The sequence below is a fragment of the Betta splendens genome, chromosome 21 (assembly GCF_900634795.4).
Source record: "Betta splendens chromosome 21, fBetSpl5.4, whole genome shotgun sequence".
In the NCBI taxonomy this organism is placed as follows: domain Eukaryota; kingdom Metazoa; phylum Chordata; class Actinopteri; order Anabantiformes; family Osphronemidae; genus Betta; species Betta splendens.
Window position 1 is genome coordinate 11,667,522 of NC_040899.1, and position 19,146 is coordinate 11,686,667.

At 43.0% G+C, this 19,146-nt stretch overlaps 1 protein-coding gene across 12 annotated transcripts; it reads left to right on the plus strand.

Annotated features, from left to right (window-relative positions):
* The first annotated feature begins 506 nt into the window (after positions 1-506).
* Positions 507-18,855, plus strand: LOC114846878 (LIM and senescent cell antigen-like-containing domain protein 1). 12 transcript variants are annotated; one of them, XM_055504948.1, is made up of 11 exons: positions 507-666; positions 13,091-13,250; positions 13,895-13,961; positions 14,055-14,175; positions 14,434-14,583; positions 14,712-14,862; positions 15,181-15,273; positions 15,932-15,980; positions 16,110-16,185; positions 16,482-16,616; positions 17,488-18,855. In XM_055504948.1, exons 1-11 carry the CDS (start codon positions 638-640, stop codon positions 17,600-17,602), a joined length of 1,146 nt encoding a protein of 381 aa, XP_055360923.1. In that variant the 5' UTR covers positions 507-637; the 3' UTR covers positions 17,603-18,855. The 12 variants fall into 12 exon arrangements, with proteins under 12 accessions (XP_055360923.1, XP_028991911.1, XP_028991908.1 ...); XM_029136078.3 differs by lacking the exon at positions 15,181-15,273 and adding an exon at positions 15,635-15,727 and having other exon boundaries at positions 16,482-16,670; XM_029136075.3 differs by lacking the exon at positions 15,181-15,273 and adding an exon at positions 15,635-15,727.
* Positions 18,856-19,146: the final 291 nt, after the last annotated feature.

A 19,146-nucleotide genomic window follows, 5' to 3' on the forward strand; every position in this document is an offset into this window, starting at 1 on the left:
TATGTTTCTTTTATCTTACACATTAGTAAATATAGTAAACTCTTTCCAAAGTACTTAAAGGTGTGTGATTAAGCCTTTACTGTTCTTTTTTCACTGTTGGCTCCTTCAGTAATCGTTGTTACTTACTGTAAATCCAGATTCTCAGTCAAACATGAGACTAAAGGTCTCATGATCATGATCATGGTTAAACGTGTCGTCTCAGACAAGCGCAATGAATTTGCAGGACAGGTCTTGCAGTTTTATGCAATACGAACTCTAATCCTCCAGCGGTGGAAACTCGCAGACTTAATGAGAAGCCGCGACACACAGGCAGTCAGCTGTCTGCTTTTCAAAACAAAAGCCCGGAGTTGAGAAAAGCGGGCACATGCGATTCCTTTTCTCTGACGGACTGACCGCCTGCCCACGTGGGACCAACCTCTCTGTCATATATGATACAGATGTGCAACGGCGTAAAATTAAAGTCGTTTCATCTGCGTGTCACGCGCTTTATAGTGAAAACCTGTGGCGGAAGTGCAACAGTTCGCTGTGTGTTGGACAGAGGCGAGGTCTGGTTCGCCATACTGCTCAGAAAACTGGTACCGTCCGGCGGTTCTGTACATCCAACATCTGGACGCGTGGCCCAGCGCGGAGCGGAAGGATGCTCGGCATCACGGAGATGACCAACGGGTGAGTGTTCGAGGCGTTTGCCCAAATAGACATTTGCCTTTAAAGTTGCAAAGAGACAACGGTAATGTTTGCTGTGTCGCACCAAACCTGGTTCAAGTTCGCCGAAGGAAGTGGCTTTCATTATTTCGGCGCACGATACAAAACCGAAAAGTCTGAATTAATCTGACAAACTAAGTCCAGCATCCAGTTAGAGTTGGTGAAGATCTGCTCTCTGGCGCCTCGCGTGGTGTTAAGTTTCACTGCAGCTCTGCGCTGTTGCGCTGATTTGATGTACTACTGTTGCTTCCGGTGCGTAAACTGAACATTTTGCATGTGAAATGTTCGGAGAGGATCAGCCAGACGCAGCAACAGGTGAGATGTGGTAGAGCATGAATAGTACTAACGTTACTCGGTTTCTTCACCAGAAGCAGTAAAGTGGCTTTCAGAATTGCTGTGCTTCTAAAAATCTGTATTATTACTAAGTGTATATTTGTCCAGGAACACGTGTTTCAGGATCCTATTAATAGGTGTGATCCCTTTGTCAATGGAGGTCTAAACAGATGAGTGGAATTTAAAAAATCGTTCTCAATTATATTAGTTACTCATTTTGCAGAGTGATTTTCATTTATTTTTTTTAAACTGTGTTCACATGCATTTCTCTGGAGCAATCTGCCTGTTTTCACTGCATTTCACCGGTTGATTTATAATTAATGAATTTAGCATTAAATGTGCTGTGACTTGATCTATTTGTATATTAGAGCAAGAGAAAAGCTGAGAGGAGGCATTTTAGAGAAGGGAAGAGGATGTGTCTTTATTTTTGTGTGTGCGTGTCTCTCCTCCCTGTGCAGGAATGTCCACATAAACTCACTGGACAGTAGTTACTGCTTTCCAAACCACTTCCTGTCCCCGTTCCCAGAGGGCTGCTGTTCAGGGCACTATTTGGTCTAGTGTGAGAGCTGCTGTGTGCACCGAAGAGCGTCTGGGATGAATCAGTCTCTTTTTAAAGCCTGAGGATTTCTACATTCCTGACGTATTACGCTTTTGTGTGATTTCACATTGTATTGACACAACTAGAGCTTAGACTCACGTCCCAGGCTCTAGTGTCAACTTGTCCTTGTTTGGAATTGCAGTGAGATTGTGCGATGCAGGATTTAGACTGTGTGTACTAACTTGATGCATGTGCTGCCAAGGAGTGTCCAATGTTTATTGTAACTTTCACATTATTTATGATATAATTTAAATAGCTGACTCGGCCTCTACAGTAGTATCACTGGAATGTTATGCGTCCTAAATATTCTATTATGATGTAATATATTAATTATTTTTTTTAAATATTTTTTAATAATAAAATATTAATTATTATTAATATTTAAAACAATGTGTAATATATTCCCTATAGTAACACTAAACGTGAGCTAACATTTTCTAGATTTAATTAATAAAGATAGATATCTTAATTAAATTAAAAAGAAAGTCAATTACTCGAATTAATTGACTGGCATCTGTACTTTCTGGTCCACGTGCACATGGTTTCTTAAAGCTGGGCTGTTTATCAGTCACATGCTGGAGCTGCAGTCTCTCCTGCACCACCTCTGCCACTGTCCCCAGACTTGTGCTATCAGCAGCCTCTGCTAAACCAGCCGCTGGAGGAGCTTCATTATTTTATAAATGAGAAACACACCTATTGTTAGGCTCGTGTTTTCAGGACATTGAAGGTAACGTAACATCCACATGTTTATAATTGGCAAACATTAGAAAGTAAGCAGTAAGTCATGTTTGGGCCAAAGTTGGATGTTTTACTTGTATATAATTTCCTTTACCTGCTGAACTCACGTGAGCTTTGAGCCTGAGCAGGAAGAGTGGAGACTTCTCTGTTCATTGATTTGTGGACTGCAGAGCCCCTTTTAAACGCTTGGTGCCAGTGCTACATAATATCCCTTTGATGAACATTTGCATACACGCAACAGAACAGTCACTGTTGTCATGACAAAGCACTCATTCAGGATAAATAAGAGCATTTCTCGCAGGGCAGTCAAAGGCCTTGACTCACATATGGTTAGTGTGTGGGTTCTGGCCTCTATCTTTACATTAAGAGGTTCTGAGTTTACCACCGAATGGCCTTAATCACCATAGTTACTCTGTTCGTCTATGTATTATTGTGTATGCAATTGTAATATACAAGTGACGGTTTACTGAGGAAGTGGAACAAGATGAGCAATAGTCATTTTGGAGCAGTTCCTCCATATCCATATTAGGGAGTGTTTGCATGTGGCAGTGAATGAGTTGTTTCATTAACTCTTGACATTTCTAAGATATTGATCATAAGAGCATGAGTAGATGAATGGTCCTGAAACCAGTTCAAGACAAAAACAGTCAGAGAAGTGTTTGTCTACACTAACTGTCAGACAGTGATGGTACATATCTGTGATTATATGGGACCATCCACACTCCCAGTTTAACATGTAATGTGGTCTTGGCCTATCATCTGCTCTACAGATGCAGAAGAGTAGCACTTAACGTGAGGCTGCTCCTGTAACACACCCTGGCTTCCTCCTCCTCATTGTGTGCGCCACCTTTTAGCCGCTTCACACTCTCCTGTCCTTCTTCACGACATCCTGACGGATGATAGTGTGGAAGCCCAGGACCATGTCACACCGGTGTGTGTCCTCGCCTCATATGGAGCCCTTTCAAATGCTGGCACATACTGTAGGCACAAGTGGACCACAAACCGTCTCACACACGCACACACACACACACACACACACACACACACACACACACACACACACACACACACACACACACACACCAAACAGGAAGTGATGTGGCCATAGAGATAAAGCCAGTAAGAGCAGTTTTCAGTCACAGCAAAGAGTCTGTAGCAACAACTTACTATTCTCACTACTGCCTGACACGAAACACTGGTAGGAAAACTTTGTTTTATTGTAATTGTAGTAACAGTGTAGTTATAACTGATGTTTTTGTCTATTTTGTTAGGTAAAATCAGCTTCAGTGATGTGCAATTGCATTTTTTTGCTTCTATTGTTAAACACAATATTGTTGCGTATGTTCTTCTTCTTCCTGTTTTGTTTGAAAGGCTAAAAGGAATAAATGAATCCATTATAGAACTTAACATGATTGAAACGTGTTAACAACTGGTTTATTTTGAAAATGATTCCCTTATTACTGATACATAATGTCAATAAACGTATCACTCACTAGCACAGTGTTGGCTTGTGGTGATGAGGGGGAAGCATGCAGACGTTGTAGTACCCGTGTTGACCACACGGTGGCAGTGCAGTCGTGTCTTCAGATGTCTGTGAACGGTCTGGGGAATGTGTCTGTTCAGTGCCTGATGGGAGTGTGTTGGTGGTGATGAATCTGTGAGAGCTGCACTTAAGGCTGATACAGAATACAAGCTTTTAGGTTATTGAGATATTCATCACTTCTATTTAAGATAAAAGCAAAAATACACCAAGTGACCTCAGGTATCAGCTATTTGTGTGTATTTTTGGATCTTTTCATTGAACTGCATAATAGTTTTGAAGAAAACACACAGCACAAAACCATTTAATGAACGGCTGCGTGAACTCGGGCATGAACGGTGAGTGCAGGTAGTGTTTGCCGTGAACTCAGACTCCGCAGCGACTGCCGCTGTGACCCCATGACGCTGGTTCTGGAGTTCAGCCCTTCACGTTCTCTGCTTGTGTGCACGCGTGTGCTCATCGAGCCCATGTGGAATGCTGAGCAGGTTGAGGCAGGCGGTTAATGATGTGGTGCGATGTGTTCACAGAACACCTAACTGTCTGCACAAATTAAGAAGATGGTTCGTATCGCCTGTTATTCCGTCACTCATGTCAGGCAGCAAGCTTTAAAATCTGTTTACTTTAATAAATATCTTATTTGGACATATTTCTGAAAGGCAACTATCAGCCACGTCCAGAAATGTGTTTAGTGTCTGTTGGAGAGGAGACGAGCTAGTGTTCCCACGTAACATTGTGATGAATTATTCAAAAGGTTGACATTTTACTGTTTCTCAAAGGTTTGTTGTTTCTGCTGGAAAATAATCTCACGCTTCATAACGGATGGGAGGAGCTGAGGAGCAGCACATGCTTTGTTGAGCAGTATGAGGGACTTGGTCTGCATGTTCCCACCCTTTGAACTGAACCACTGTTCAGGCTGATCTGACCCCCCCCCGGGTATCATTACTGCTTCCTACGGTGTTACAGCCTCAAAGAGCCTGCCTTTCATTCACGCGTCGAGCCGTCAGACTTGTTGTTCTTTACTTTATCAACATGCAGCGTTTGAATTATCAGTTTGCGAGAAGGTTCTGCTGTTGTTTTGTCTTTCGTCTGTATCTGCTTTGTTTTGGAGGCAGTTGAGGCCTGCTTTTTTAAAATATTTTTTTTTTCGGGCCGCTGACCCCGTACCTGCTGCCGGGGGAGGAGCAACAAGCAGCCGAGAGGTGTGCAGGCTGCAAGGCCACGCCTCCGCATTGGTCTCTGCTTAAAGGTGTGAGCCCTGGAGGTGTGTGAGAGAGAGAGAGAGAGAGAGAGAGAGAGAGAGAGAGAGAGAGAGAGAGAGAGAGAGAGAGAGAGAGAGAGAGAGAGAGAGAGAACCAACAGGACCGGGGATCAAACATTAACACCGGGCCGTTGGAGAGCACACAGTCTGGACTGTGTTCCCATCAGGCAAAAGTTAGGACTGAAGGAAGGAAGGAAGGAAGGGAGGAAGGGAGGGAGGCGAAGGGGAGATGAACTCTCTGAGGCTGAAAGAGTTGTCCAACTCCGACCTGTACAGACGCAGACAGGAGAGACCAGACAGCTATGGGAGCGTGGCTAGGGACAGCCTCAGGTGAGTGTGCCTGCAGTCCTCATCAGCGCTCGCATGTGGGAAACAGTCATTTAGCCACAGGACGGCTGCCATCTCTGTTGTTTCAACTCAAAGCATTCTAAAAGTCTAAAAAGCCAGGGATGTTTTGTCAAGTTATTACCAAGGTTTAGACTTTTCTAATAAACTACTCATTTTATGTATTCAAGGTAAAACTAGCTTTTCTATTTTTGCACAGATAGATTCAGCTCCTCAATAAACCTTTGTGGTGCAACACAGAAACCTGTAGGAATTGAGAAATCCCCGCGCTGGGGTTGTAGCAGAGCCTCCTGCGTGCGTCCCTGTTAGTTGGCTGAGGAGCAGTGGAACCAGCGTTCACGCGGTTACTTTAACCATTTCTCATCAACTAGTATCAACTAGTAGTCATCAACCCTCAGATCTTAATCTGTGCTGCAGATGCCCTTAGAGCTGGTTCCTGTGGTGCGTTTGATAGGCTTTGGTCTCATTAGCTGCTTATCTGCCTGGTCATCAGTGCCTGGGGCTGATTGACTTCTGACGTGTGATGAATCAGAAAGGCTTCACTGGGGTGGTTACAGGACATTACCATAAGCAAAGAGTCTGTGGAGGACACTCCTTTTCTGTGTGTGTGTGTGTGTGTGTGTGTGTGTGTGTGTGTGTGTGTGTGTGTGTGTGTGTGTGTGTGTGTGTGTGTGTGTGTGTGTGTGTGTGTGTGTGTGTGTGTGTGTGTGTGTGTGTGTGAGGAATGTAGACAAAATGAGGGAGCTCCCTTCTTTCCTTGTCTTGTGGCTCTTTGCATGTGGTGTGATTTCTTTAAGCAGTCGATCGGGCGATGTGTGGTCGTCACGCTGTTATTCTTCTTCGCAAACTATTTGCAACACATCCTCTGATGGAAAAAAAAAAACGTTCTGGTGAAGAGATAAGATCAGACTTGGCAGAGTCACGGTGTTGAGTAAGCAAACGCAAACACATCCCAAATGGCACGACTTGACTGTATCACTTAGCTCAGCGTTCTGCTCTCACAGCAGTGAAGAACAGTGAAGCCAGGACGATAAAAATTCCAGTGTGGTTGATAAAGAGTAAAAAAGTAATACTCCTTTTTTCAGGTTAAACATCATGGTGCAGAAAGAAGTGTGACTTTTCTACCATCAGTGCAGTAAATTGTAAGCACCTGAAACCTCAGTCATGTCAAAGCCATAAAAACTACAGATGGTTCAGTCTGAGAAGAGAGTAAGGAGAAATATTTCTTTTTTTAAGTTTTTTATAGGTTATTTATAGGTTAGTTCTTAAACAGTCATCTAAACTTGATGATCACCGACCTAATCTGTCACACACCATAGTTTAAAGGCTAAGATGTCAAAATGATTCATAACATTTAATTATCAACATGTTAGAGATACGGTGGAGGACTTAATGAAATGTGTCAGTCTCTTAATTACATTTTGGACATCTGTGAAAACCAAGTAAACTGATACAAGTATGATATAAGTATGTGCAGTACAATGTAATACTGGTGTTCTGTTCTGTGCTGCTAAAAGGGACGGACACTACATACTGTAGTTCAGTGTGAAACATAGGACGTGTTAGTCATGATTTATGTCAGTCTGTGTGTGTGTGTGTGTGTGTGTGTGTGTGTGTGTGTGTGTGTGTGTGTGTGTGTGTGTGTGTGTGTGTGTGTGTGTGTGTGTGTGTGTGTGTGTGTTAGCGTGAATGGACTGGATGCCGGTCCAGCTCTCCCGTCGTTCGTTGCCATGGTTGCTGTTGACACAATGTGAGCGTGTGTGTGAGATAGTGTGGGTGTTTGTGCAGGGTGTGTTTGATTTCTTGTGCTTGATTTGCACCAGAGTCAGCGCTGTCGCAAAACATTTTCCGTTTTGGTCTGCAGATGGAAGCGCTGTAACACAAATGGGCTTTTGCTGCTAGTTTGTCCACTGTAATTTAAGAATTAGCAAAATTACATGGTAATTGTAACCATTTATTGTTGTGTGTTATTTTGATATTTTCCATGTTTATGTTTTTCATTAACTAATAGTTTAATTTGTTTAAATGTCACAAACATGAAGTGAAACACAAGGCAAACAACAACACAGTGTTTTCACTTAAAACTTGTTCAGTGCCAAAAGTTTTTCTTCTGTTTCTCCTTGAGCTGGATGCGATTCAGACTTTGTCTGCTGCTACTATTAATTGTACAATTAGCGGAAAACAATTTATTAAAAGCCAAAAAATTAAGTGCTAGCTTTGCAAATATAATTGAACTCTATCCAGTGGTTAAGTGAAGCAATTCATCAAACTTTGGACAAAAGTGACAGTTATTCCAGCTGAGCTGTGTCATTTCATACGACTGACTCGGCTTGTTCTCAAAATGTGAGGACAATTGCAAACATCTTTAGTGGGAGTGAGGGCAAATAAAAGGGACCAGTGAAGAAAATGTGGAAGCAATTTAAAGACTTTAAAGATTTATTGCATGGTCACATATTTGTGACCAGCTGGGCCTGGTTTGTAATGGACAAGTATTTGTCGCTATGTGTTGAAATATTTCCGGCCATTACATCGATGGTTGAAAATAACCTTCAACCATTATGGGCAAAATTACTGCGTTTATAATCTAGACTCGGGGGTCACTTCGCTGGAGCAGGATATTTACGACCCCTTTGGGGTGACTTGCCCTTCCACTTTTAATGACCCCTAACAAAGTTGCAGAATTCTATCCTAGAGTGGGGACGCGCCAGAGACGCTGTGTCTGCTGCCGACAGTTGCTGTGGCCGTTTTTAAGCTCAGGTTGACATTCATATCGCCCCTTAAATACTCTCTCTCTCTTACACTTGCAGGCCTACATGTCTGCTCTTTGCTAAAATAAGTAAATCGCATTGTTGTTATTCTGTTATTGGATAATAATACGGTGCACATTGCAGCATGCACTATACAGGGGAGGTGCATTCATTCTAACGCTCCTTTTAGGGTAGCTTGGACTACAACATGACAGTGATTTTAATCAGGAGCAAGGATGACGTGTGTTTTCCTGTTAGGCACCCTCCCTTACGCCCATTGTACCCCGGTCCCTTACCGTCAGCTCCCGGTGGAGGAGACTCCCCCTGCACAGGGGCTGATTTTTCCACGGACGGTGATCTGTGCTGGAAAGCGTCTGTGCCTGGTCAAATGTTTGCCTCGTGATCCAGTTTCACTCCTCTAACTCCTATTATAGATCCGCTGGTTGTAATAGTGAGCGTTAAAAGTGAAGAACATCAGGATAAATGACAAATTCTGAAAACAGTCCTAGTAAATTGCAAAAATATCTTCGAAAAATGTTGAGAACTACTGTAGGAGGATTTTATAAAAGCTAAGGAGTTGAATAGAATGTGAATAAATGACCATTGTCCATCGTTTCAAGGGAGGCAGAGTTGGCCCCTACTATGTATACAACATTTCACACACACAGACGCCGGCCAGCAGCTGCCAGCACCTAGTTTGGAGATGAGGCTCCGCTGGGTGTCTATTTGTAGAGTGATGGAGTAATGTGGACGACTGTTACCTGAGGGTCTCCAAGACGTATTTAATGTACGCACCCAGTTCTCCAGCCGTGCAGACCTGCTGTAGCTCGGGTTCTTCGTCCCTTCGCTTTCCTGGAGGAACGCGGCAGCTGTTCTCCAATTTAGGGTCCAACATGTTTGTTTCACTCAGATGTATTTCCGGATCTGTCTTGATGTTGTTTTGAGGGTTTGAGAAGCGGTCATTAATTTAAGAGGCAGTTGACTATAACCACATAAAGGCATTTACCCAGAAGAGACGTAGGCTTATGGCTTCAGAGGAATGCGCTGGTTTAGGCCAGCGCTGGATTTCTGTGGGTCATTAACATATTTTATAATAGTTGTAGATTGCTTTAGAAAGAATTTGTATTTTATTCAGTTTGTTGACTTACTGGGAAAAGACCCGTAGCGCTTCCATTATGTCCCCAGTTAGAATCCTGTCAGCAACATTTCCTGCCAAAAATAAGCCGTCCGTAAATAATCTCATGACATATGTTTAGTAGTAGAGACCTAATCTGGAAACGGTGAATGTGAAAGTGTGCGAAGATTCCAACTCGCTCACCGTGAGCTCACTGGGGTGTCCGATGTGGCACTAGTTACTTGAGAGCCGAGCTGCGCCAGAAGGTGCGTGACAATAGCTGATGGTTATGATATTTATTTCACAAACTGCATGTCTGACATTAGACGACATCTGGCTCCTATTTCAGCGCCCGTGTGTTCCGCTAAACATACAGCTCACATGTTTATTCAGTAATGTCCAAACATCTGATGAAACAAACATGTTTTATGATATTTGCCTCTCTCTGTGTCTGTGCAGGATTCCTCATTTGCGCAATAATGAATTGGGGCTAAAAGAAGCTCCAGCTGTTTAACACACACAAAGATTGATAGTACCTGGAAGATGTTAGACATGACTGTAAATATTAGGAGTATAAAACATGTAAGAACTACAGGAAAGCTATATGTGTGTGTGTGTGTGTGTGTGTGTGTGTGTGTGTGTGTGTGTGTGTGTGTGTGTGTGTGTGTGTGTGTGTGTGTGTGTGTCCACCATAGGATATTGATCCCAGCCTGCAGGGAGGGCTCTTTAATTTCAGTGACCGGCCCAAGAATAGACGAGGGGTGTGAGTGGAGAGGAGACTAAGGGTGTAAGACTGAGTGCATGTGTTACTGTAGGGAAAAAAGAAAAAGAGCTCATGTGGGAACGGGAGAAAGAGGGAGTGTGTCAGTGAGAGAGGGAGTGAGCGAGGGCGAGGGCAGTTCGATCAGCGTTTCAGTATGTGGATTAGTGGAATCTAGCGCTTCACTTGTCACGGAGCATGGAGATAAACGGTCGGGCGCTGCCGCCCTCGATACCCGAAGACCGGGAAGTGCTGGACCATGTTCCCTCACCCGCTGGGATGAACGGTTACCACCAGAGCCCCCAGGGCTCGGACGTGGGCGAAGCCGAGGTGCCGGTGTCCAAGACGCAGCGGCGCAAGAGCGACGTCAAAGTTTACAAGGAGTTTTGCGATTTTTACGCCCGCTTGTAAGTATGAGGCAAAGGCGGGTTCACGCGAAGCGAGAGTCTGGAAAGTCCGAAGAGAGAGAGGCGCTGTCGCACGTTTCCTTAGGACCAGAGGCAGACGATTTCTAGTAAAAGGATCCGTTTTGGTGTGTGTGGATGCGGCCTGAACGCTCTGATCGCCCCCGTGCTCTGCTTCTCCAGTAGCTGGTGTTTACCCCCCGCTGTGCCCGAGCTGCCTGCCTCACCGTAGGTGCCATGTTTGTGCCACATTACATGAGGAAGTCCACAGGAAGGGCTATTTTAGTGCCAAGGGAGCTGTTATGCAAAGTAGCCTGTGCCAGCTGGTATTCCAAGCATGCGAGCACGAGGGACAGGGAGGCTAAATATACACAGGCTGACATACTGACTCACCGTACAAGTTTTAGGAACAGTTTGTGGAGCTTTTGGGACCGGCCTTGACTTTAATAGTCATGCTAAAAGACATCCAAACACCCAAACAGCCCATGTTCACTAGGTGGCTTTTCGTGTGGAGGAGATGTTGAGGTGAATAAGTGAAGACATGAGGCGCCCAGAAGGAACAGAAGGTATTCATAACAGCGCTCATCGCCTGCATCCTCTCCCTTTGCCGAGACTCCTTTTATAGTCAGAGTCAGAGGTTCACGGGGAGGCAGGATGGTGCGATGTGAAGGTTTGAGACGTCTGTGGCCTTATTGTCCCTTTTACAAACGTTGTTAAGTGTGCAGTAGATACGACTGCTTCACACAAACTTTGTGGCTCACAGTGAAGGAGAGAAGAATTTCTGATCACAGCGTTGATGGTAGAGGCAGAAAAGGCACTTTGCTGCCTAATACCCGCTGCCGACTCTTTGACTCTGACTGACTGGACTCTCCACTCAGTTTTCTTCTGTCTGGTTTCTCTTTAAGAATGGGAGTAGCAGAGCCGACCATCGCGTTGAGCTCGTCTTTAACCCCTTCACGGTGCTACGGGCAGATAGGCAATGGGTTGGAAATGCCTGAGGGATGTATCACTTCCTCCCACAAATCCTTTGGAAGGGACAGGGTTGTCAGTGCGTGTGTATGTCCATGTGATATCAGGCCAGACCGGGAATATTAGACGTTATGTATTTGATTTGTGAACTCTGGGTCCAGAGTTGCTGATCTACATCTTCATGAGGAATTAGCAGCAAAGCCCAGGAATAACAAGCAGTGATGAGCGTTGTGTCCAAAGGTCTGGGGAGGGTTTCCTTTTGTTTCCAAGTTGATCTGACTTCGTTAATAACAGGTGGCATCACTCCATAAAACTGTAGCATAACATCCATGTTTCTTGGACAGACTTTGGTATTTTGACCTTTCAAATAAAGTAGAACATCCACTTCTCCTTTCTCCGTCTGCATCTTTATCCCATCAAGTTTGCCTCAGGTATTCAGCAGGGTTTATTGAGTGTCTAAGCACTGACACATTTGCTACTGATTAACTAGTGTGTTGTGTGGACAGGCTGCCGCTGCTTGGTTTGGAGCAGTGGGATTGTTTTGTTTTCCAGCGCTTTCCTTTGGAGTTGTATTTATTATTATAGGATCATCATGGAATAAGCCCGAGGTTCAGAAGAAACGTCAGGATGATGTGATTATATCTGTTTTGGGTTATTATGTAGAGTTTTTGATGATGGACAAATGTCTACAGCTTCAAATTGTACAACAATACATAACACACACCACCCCCATTTTTTTATACATGAAGGATGAGAAGTTCAGTCTTAAGCAGAAATCATAATAATCATTACAACAACTTTCATGTGATCGACTTTGGCAGATATTTTGGTGTGGCCACATATTTGTCCTGCAGGTTCTGGCACCGTTACTTCCAATAAAAACAGATTAGTGTGGGAGTCTGCAGTTGTCTTACAGTTATGTGTTGCAGTCAGGCTGTAACACAGGCCCATTGTTTGATGAAGCTGCAGTGTCAGACTCATGTTCAATCTCTGCATTGGTTTAGTTCATTATCACACAATCTGAGACACAAACGCACATCATTCAAAGGTACAGTGGACAGACAGCAATGTAAGGCTGAGTTATAAGTAGAGTTTATCTGCTGAACTCAGATCACAGTAACTTGAGCTTGTTTCATAAAGGAGCTTTCCCACTTCACCGATGGCCTCACCCCGATAAGCAAAGTCAAATAAATTAAAACCCTAGACGTCGCGTGAGTGCGTGAGCGTACGTGTTTTGGTCGATAACCTCTTGTGTAGCATGCGGCTCTCATATTACATGTTCCATCTGATTTCACGACTGAACACACAGGGGAAAGTAAAATTTAAACACTGTGGCAGTGTATCCTGACGTGACCTCGTATGATGCTTACATGGAGAATTCAAATGGAAAGTTTTAAATATGTAGCGAAAAGACACTCTAATATCAAAGCCTTAACATTAACATTTGTTTTAGCTATTTTGTTGTGATGTTTTGTTGTCAGAAAAAAATGCATTTTCTGCTGTAAATAATTTTTGCTATTTATGCTTATGAAACTTCCTCTTTTTCTCTGATTGATAACATATGTTTTTTTTTTATTCTTAGCAACATGGCCAATGCTCTGGCCAATGCCATGTGTGAGCGCTGCAAGAGCGGCTTTGCCCCGGCAGAGAAGATAGTGAACAGCAACGGGGAGCTTTACCACGAGCAGTGCTTCGTGTGTGCCCAGTGTTTCCAGCAGTTCCCAGAGGGACTCTTCTACGAGGTAACGCTTGTCCTGAAAAATGTATGACTCTGGTGTATATTTGGCCTTTCGCCTCTGAATGCAGTTGCTCTGCAAATATACTGTTACCATGGCGACACCCGTCTTTTCAGCCTGAAATGGAACGGCCACATTAGGTTTAGAGGAAGTGCGATTCCCGTTAAGGCCGTTTTAGTGCACGGACAAAGTAGTAAAAAATAGAGGTTTGATCAGCTTTAATGGAATATTGAATTTAGGTCAGGTGTCTCTCCAGTGGTCCCCAGAGAACCTAATGTTTTTCACCTTAGTCAGTTTATGAAATGCTCTGGTGAATATAAACATCAATACCATTAACGGTTATTTGTAAAGAGGTTTAGCCGCTTCCATAATTAAACAACACTACACTACCCTCAGAATTTGTTGAGCAGGTGGAGCCGTAGTCCTGCTTGTTTTCCAACTATTTATGTAATTAGAGTTTCTGATTGACTGGACAAACATAATGAAGGTAATCACCAGTGGGAAAGAGAACAGATCACGCCAGCCTGGCAGGTCACCCCTGTTCTGGCTACTCCATCCAGTTATTGTTGAGTTTTGTTATTATATGCTATAAAATGTGTGATGAAATCCTGATGTGTGTTTTAATTCATCCTATTCCACTTGTTTGACAGTTTGAAGGCAGGAAATACTGTGAGCATGACTTCCAGATGCTGTTCGCCCCCTGCTGCCGCCTGTGTGGTGAGTGTGGGATGTGTAGTAGACCAGGGTAGATACTGTATGTAGATGTAGCTTCAAGCTCTGTGCGCGCTAAAAATAAAGATCTCCTTTCAGGTGAGTTCATCATCGGCCGTGTGATCAAGGCCATGAACAACAGCTGGCACCCGGACTGCTTCCGCTGTGATCTCTGCGACACGGTGCTGGCTGACGTTGGATTCGTTAAGAACGCAGGAAGGTCGGTTCAGCAACAACTACACACATGCATACGCAGTAGTTTTACATCCAACTGATGTTCTTGAGCCAAGCTGGCGTAAGACCTCCTTTTTTTTCACGGCTCTCATTTGTCTTGATTCCAGAAAAATCATGCTGACAAGTAAAACTGCGTTAGCTTGTCAAGTTTGCAGATACGATAATATATTATTTAAGTAATTTCAAGCCTTTCATCCTTCACTTCTCTGATTTTCTGTCTCTCTCTCTTTCTCTCCACTATCAGGCACCTGTGTCGTCCGTGTCACAACAGAGAGAAAGCTCGGGGTCTTGGCAAGTACATCTGTCAAAAGTGTCACGCAATCATAGACGAGAGGCCTCTGCTGTTCAAGAACGACCCCTATCACCCTGATCACTTCAACTGTAATAACTGCGGGTAACACACACACACACAGTTCATCCAACACATGACGAATGATCAGGTGCTCAGAACCGTGACGCCTGTGGTTGTCAGTCTTCCCTCCATACGTATTTGCTGCTATTGTTTTTTTATCGTCTCTGCAGTAAGGAGCTTACAGCGGATGCCAGGGAGCTGAAGGGGGAACTGTACTGTCTGCCCTGCCATGACAAGATGGGCGTCCCCATCTGTGGGGCCTGTAGGAGACCCATCGAGGGCCGGGTGGTCAATGCCATGGGCAAGCAGTGGCATGTGGAGGTTGGACAGCTTTGAATACACTGCTTTCATATTCACATTTACACTTTGCTTAGTATTGATGAACACAGATGAGCTGTCAGATGTCTATGACGTTTAACATCCTTATTTCCTCTTTTGGCCAGATTAAATAATTAATTATTTATTTACAAATGTGAGTCTGCAAATATTGTTTCATTCTATCATATCTTCTATTTACTGCTCTTCTCTCTACACTAAAGGGACGTGAAGCTCCATTAGCTTCCATCTATTTCTACCTCTAATTTCATTCTCTGCTGCCTTTCCCCTTCCACGGTTGATTCCCTGACACCCCTCTCGTAGCACCACGTGTGCACTGTGTGCGAGCGGCCGTTTCAGGGCCACCCGTTCTACGAGCGAGGTGGTCGAGCCTATTGTGAGAAACATTTCGACATGGTGAGGGGGGGCAAGGATCGAGCGGATGCTGCCCCGTGACTCGCTTCTCCCTGCCTGGCTAAGACGTGTCAGCACTACTCTGCTTGTCCACAATGTCCTTTTACACATGCAAATGCTCCTCAATGGGTTGTCTGTAAATCCAGCTGTAAATATTGAACAATATTAGAAACACAGCAGAAAACGTATCCTTGTTTGGAGGATTAGCACCCTCTAGAGGCCATTTATTCTGCTTGGACAGTAACAGGACATCTGGACTAAGCTGATTTGGTGGTCTTGGCCTATAACATGGTTGGAATGTGATAAAATCTTGATTTGAGTTGCTGTGCTAACCATATGTGCTTGGCCATGGGTTTGTTTGCAGCATTTTGTGTGTGCTAAGTGTGAGAAACCTTTCCTGGGACACCGTCACTATGAACGCAAGGGCCTGGCCTACTGTGAAACACACTACAACCAGGTAACAGTCCAAATGATGGCGGATACAGGGCGCCCACCCAGTGCTAAAAAAGGTTTTGAGGCCTTTTATCCAAATAAGTCTGTTTGCATGGCCACTGAATGCAGTGTCTGGGGAATGGCGAAGGTTTATTGAGTTGCATAATTTACAGTCATATTATGTGTCACTTGGTTGCTGATTCCTGTCTGTCTCCACTTCCACACTCAGCTGTTTGGGGATGTGTGCTACCACTGCAACCGTGTCATTGAAGGAGATGGTGAGAAATTAAAAAAATGAAAATAAATGACGAATGTGTTCTCTGGATTAAGTTTATATTGAGAGACCTTTCAATTATAGTCTAAAATAGTATCTTTCTGTGATTCTGTTTTGATGTGTGTCTTTTCAGTGGTGTCTGCCCTTAACAAGGCCTGGTGTGTCAACTGTTTTGCCTGCTCTACCTGCAACACCAAGCTCACCCTCAAGTAAGTGAGGAGACCTGCATTAACATTAATACAGTCTCTGTGGAGAGGATCAAGCCACACACTTGAACCTGGATTAAGGATTCTCAGAACCTCACATATACATTTTCAGACCTGTTCACTCCTGGGTTTCTCACCTTTCTCTTTTAGCCCTGTGTTTCTGTAGATTTGTCTCTTTGTCCACTTTCTTTCCCTGGCTCTCTCCTCTCATTTTAATCGGTCCTCCTCCTGCTTTTTATCCTTCTCTTCTCATCCTTCTGTTTCTGCCCTCTGCTGCTTTCTTCTCGCTGCTCTGTCAGGGATAAGTTTGTGGAGGTGGATCTAAAGCCAGTGTGCAAGCACTGTTACGAGCGCCTGCCGGACGACATGAAACGCCGGCTGGCTAAACGCGAGCGCGACTCCAAAGAGAAGAAGAAGAAACCACTGATACCGATGTGTTTGTGAACCTCTTTTTCTCCTTTCACCTCATTTCCACTGTTCTTCCTTTGGTCAGTTTCCATTATTTTTCCAGTTTGCTTCTGCTGCTAACACTGCTGGCTTGAAAACACTAGATAAACATGCTGTAACTACACATTGGACTTGTGAAATTCTCAGTTGTTCTCAGGTAGAAACCCTTGTACCGATTAAGGCTTGTACCCTGATATGCAAACAGGAAAATCACATCCGTCACATGTTGCAGGAAAGGCTTTATTTCTTGGGTCTCCTGGACCGTCTGGGCATAAAGAGTAAAGCCTTAATCACTTCCGTCAGCTTGCCGGCTGCAGTGGTGTTGAGGTCCCACTGGGTTTGGCATGTGCCTTGGTCTTGCCAGCGATTATCTGCTTTGGGAGTCAGTGTTGTCCATGTGCAGGTTGCAGGGAGGGGAGATTTAGGGAGCAGAGGAATTACAGGCATCAAATGCAGAAAGCAACCAGAAACACTTTTCCCATACAGTTTTAATTCATTCATTAAAAGCCATCCCTGTAAAAAATCCTCAATGCATCTCTAAAACCTTTGAGCAAGTATTCAGGAAAGAAACATTGGTGATTGTTGTAAAAGCACGAGATGGTAAAAAAAAATTAACAGTTCCACTCAGATGCTGGTGTGGATAAAATGAAAATATCAGGGTTCAACATTGAATTTTGTGTATTTATTTGGTTTGATGGTCCATGCATGACAACATTTTAGTGTTTATGTTAATGATTTTTAAAGATATGAAGTGTCTGCATTGTTAGTTCTTTGGAGTGCAGTTGCAAGTTACAAGTATTTTGCATCGAGCAGCGGCATCCAACTTTCAGGTTGTAAACTGTCTATTTTTTTTCACAGGAACAAGTTTGTGGAGTTTGACATGAAGCCAGTGTGCAAGAAGTGCTATGAGAAATTTCCTCTGGAGCTGAAGAAGAGACTGAAGAAGTTGTCTGAAACTGTTGCACGGAAGTAAACATGCCGTGAAGGAGGGAAGTAAAGATGACAGAGATGAGGTGGTGCATGGAAGAAATCACATTTCCAAAACTCATAATCATATAAGATAGTATTTGTGTGTTTTATATTTTTAGTGTTTCACATTTCAGTTGGTTATGTTATTGTAACTTTTATTTGTATCCTTTCATTTATAACTGCAAAGCACTGAGGATGATTTCTTAGGATCTGGACCTAAAATAGTCATACACATACAGTCAAAAGTCATCACTTGGATTGTTGGTCCTTTTACCTGCTCAGTGTCTTCTGGCTCACATGCTGCACTATATATTATTATATGGCTGCTTAACTATATAAAAAAGGTCAAGACATGATGATCGTTTTGTATTTAAATGACAATTCAGTTTTAAGATGACACAGGAACATTAGACAAAAAAAATTACTTAGAAGCATAAATAATGGGCTGTTGTAAGGAATCTGTATATAATCAAAATCAACATGTATTATTTTGTGTATTTTCATTAATATTATGGAAAATGTGTTTGTGTTTCACTTTAAGTTTTTTTCTAAACAACACTTTTTTGGCATCATACTGTGGTGTCATTGTCTATGCAAAGCTCTAACTCATTTATCACACAGCAGAAATACATCTGAGGATAGTAATGGTAACGTTGTGTGTGTTGCAGTCCAACACAATGGCTTGTAGCATGTGCAGAGCCTGGACGTGGCAGCATTGTAGACGTTAGAATATATGTCTCTGCTATGTGTAATCCAGAGAAAGTGATCCTCTTAGAGAGGTGTACCAACTTCCTCAAGGCTCAGACCCTCTTAGGAAAGAAAGCCATGTGTTTTAAATTTGTTTCAGAATATTGCATTCTAGCAGTATTTCGACAGTATTTATTCGACGAAAGTTTAACTTCTACGTAGTATTTTATAGAAAAGCACATTCCACTATATTATGGAAATGCAAGACCTGTGTTATTGTTCTGACTTACCACTTTTCACATGTCATGTAAAAATAAAACTATCCACTGGGCTGTTTGTTGTGAAGCAGAACTTCACTAAAAATAGTCCTGTAGATAATTTTATTTGATATCTTAATGTATCTGTGGCTTTTATATTGTATTTTGTCTCCATATTGCTTGTCAGCAAACAGTATTTATATATGTAAACACACCTAAGTGCATGTTCTAGACTTGAAAAAATGTATTTTTTCAGTTTAGCAAAGATAATCCTGCCAAGCTTTCTGAATAAAGATGGATGTCAACTCGCTTAGTAATGTTTTTAATTTATAGGTTAGCTCACAATATTCAGAGTGACATAATATCACATGAAGTTTTTTAGGTTTGTACGTCATATTTAAGTTTAATAATAAATGTCTCAAATTCTATTGATAGCCAATGGTATTGGTTATAATGTCAAACAATACCCTTATTTGTTTACCCCCATTCCCTAACAACGTTGTCTTTTAAAGGATTTTAGCCCATTCTACAATGTTCACCTTGTCCAAATGTCATGGTTTTAATGGCAAATCATTTTCAGCTCCTACATAAAAACTACATAAAA

Excerpts from the sequence above, each read along its gene's own strand:
- LOC114846878 (XM_029136077.2), top strand. The coding sequence starts at position 10,334 with ATGGAGATAAACGGTCGGGCGCTGCCGCCCTCGATACCCGAAGACCGG. Across the intron at positions 13,962-14,054 it reads CCCCTGCTGCCGCCTGTGTG|GTGAGTTCATCATCGGCCGT; the intron begins GTGAGTGTGGGA and ends ATCTCCTTTCAG. Across the intron at positions 16,617-17,487 it reads AAGAAACCACTGATACCGAT|GAACAAGTTTGTGGAGTTTG; the intron begins GTGTTTGTGAAC and ends TTTTTTTCACAG.